Below are 2,088 nucleotides of genomic sequence, written 5' to 3' on the forward strand. Positions count from 1 at the left end.
ACGGTAATAAAAACTCAGATACGTAAAATGTTGACTTTAGAAACACTAAAATTTATCGAAATGAATATTTCGGCTACTCCTGTAGTAATATACAATTTGAGAAACAATTATTAAGTCATGAGAAATTAACTAATTTCTCCATGATTAAGTCAAAAGCAAGTCGGCATACTATAAAGGATTAATGATACATGTACAGATAAATAGTGATGAGGGAAACGACGAAGTGGTGGACTGTGGGATAGCATTATTTTTTTTCATCGCCGCTTCCTGTTCTACTCGGTTTTAATCATAGCCCTATGTTTAGCCTTTCAATTATGAACAGCTAATCCAAACTATAGTAATGCTTTCCCACAATATACGATTCGCTTCTCAAATTGTATATTACTAAGAAACTTTCACAGTATGTTCATTTTATATCAAGCGTTGACAAAAACTACAGGAGTAGCCAAAATATTCGTTTCAATAAATTTAGTGTTTCTAAAGTCAACACTTTTTGTATCTGAATTTCTAGTACCTATTTTGTATATACGTTTGTGCCTGAACTTTATTTCAACTTTTGGGCCAACGTACGCCCTTTGCTCTTTATATATCATAATTGAGGTTTGAATTTTGTTTAATAAGATGTTATTCGTTTTTTCTCTTTCTTTTAATAATTATTGTTAAATTCCCTGATGTTTCCGTTTGCCTTTTCGTTATCTTTTTGACTTTTTGTTCACTTTTTATTGTTATTTATTTAAGTAAGTTTGGACGCACCACTGTATAGTGCGTGCCACTGTTGAAAAATTGAGAGCAAGTAACTGAAACTGACTTTGCAAGGATGTTGATGTTACTCTATATATGCCTAACTTGTATCACTTACTTTGACCGACAACGAAATGTTTGTAATGAACGCACACGGCAAATCCCATTTCTTCTAGTTTTGGAACGAGTTTCTTAATGACAAATAATTCGTCATCAGTGTTGCCCTTGTACGAGATGAACACGTCAAATTCTTTATCATCTAATAAAATACAGAAATTTTTTAAGTTGAAGAATTTGGCAGAAGTGTGTATGACAACATCACCAGCGGTGGACCTAGGGGAGTGAATAGATTGGCTATCCACCCCTCTTTAGTTACCGTTAAACAAATGATCACTCGTCTTGTGTATGTGTGTTTCTCGTGAATACATATTATGTGTAAAATAGAAGGCTACCCTGTAAAACATTCACTTTCTATTTTAAACTTTTTAGATGCCATTTCCAAAAAAAAAAAAAAAAAAAATCTAATGGGAGGGGAATAACCTACCGCCGAAAGCCACCCCACCCCCGAATTTCGTTGCTTCGCACCTTGCATTATTCACTCCCCTTTGCTAAATCATAGATCCGCCGCTGATCACAGTGTGTAAGTATACTCCTCCTTCCCTGTGAGTAGTCCTGCTTTCATTGAAAGTACGATGTGAACAAGATCTTCCTGTTGTAAATACTTGTCTAATTTTAGATTTACATTTGCTAGAACTAATTGTTTACAATTTTCTGTTGTAATTAAATTTCCATTTGAAATAAATTCATTTGGATCCAAATATAATTTGTATGAAATTAGTCCACCCTAAAGACAAAATACAAAAACAGGAAACCTGTGGCTGCATTTACCAAGTATCATGCTTAAATTGCAGAAAAGTATATATTGGTGAAACAGGAAGATCACTTAAAACCAGGATTCAGGAACATCAAACAGATGTTCAAAAGAACACAGTAGGAATCCGAACAAGATCAGCAAGGTTGTCCGATTCCAAAATTTTAAATAAATCTGCAATTACCGATCATGCTACACAGCTAAATCATATTCCAAATTGGGACATAAAAATATTACAGAAAGAAAGCTCATGGTTTGAACGAAAAGTCAGAGAATCTTTATGGATTAGAAAAACAACAGATACTATGAACAGAGATGAAGGAGGACACATTCTATCACATATATATGATGATATCATATTGAACCACAACACTAAGAGGGGGAGGGGGTGCTCGTCGACGACGCAGCGATGCACTTCGACCTCAACAACACCGAGGTGACGTCAGACCAGACTGGAAATAACATCACCAGTCTAC

General features: G+C 34.8%; 1 protein-coding gene across 4 annotated transcripts in view; it reads right to left on the bottom strand.

Moving 5' to 3' along the window:
- Nucleotides 1-688: 688 nt before the first annotated feature.
- The window catches only part of LOC117112603, a 33,679-nt gene continuing 32,279 nt past the window's right edge, over nt 689-2,088 (bottom strand). For all 4 annotated transcript variants that reach the window (XM_033255708.1, XM_033255710.1, XM_033255711.1 and 1 more), the window contains one exon: nt 689-1,000. In XM_033255708.1, the coding sequence (XP_033111599.1) occupies nt 852-1,000 (149 nt within the window). In that variant the 3' untranslated portion in view covers nt 689-851. The remainder of the gene's footprint in view (nt 1,001-2,088) is intronic.

Source organism: Anneissia japonica, unplaced genomic scaffold, assembly GCF_011630105.1.
Source record: "Anneissia japonica isolate Jap-2015-1 unplaced genomic scaffold, ASM1163010v1 scaffold24439_len48245_cov107, whole genome shotgun sequence".
NCBI classification, from domain to species: domain Eukaryota; kingdom Metazoa; phylum Echinodermata; class Crinoidea; order Comatulida; family Comatulidae; genus Anneissia; species Anneissia japonica.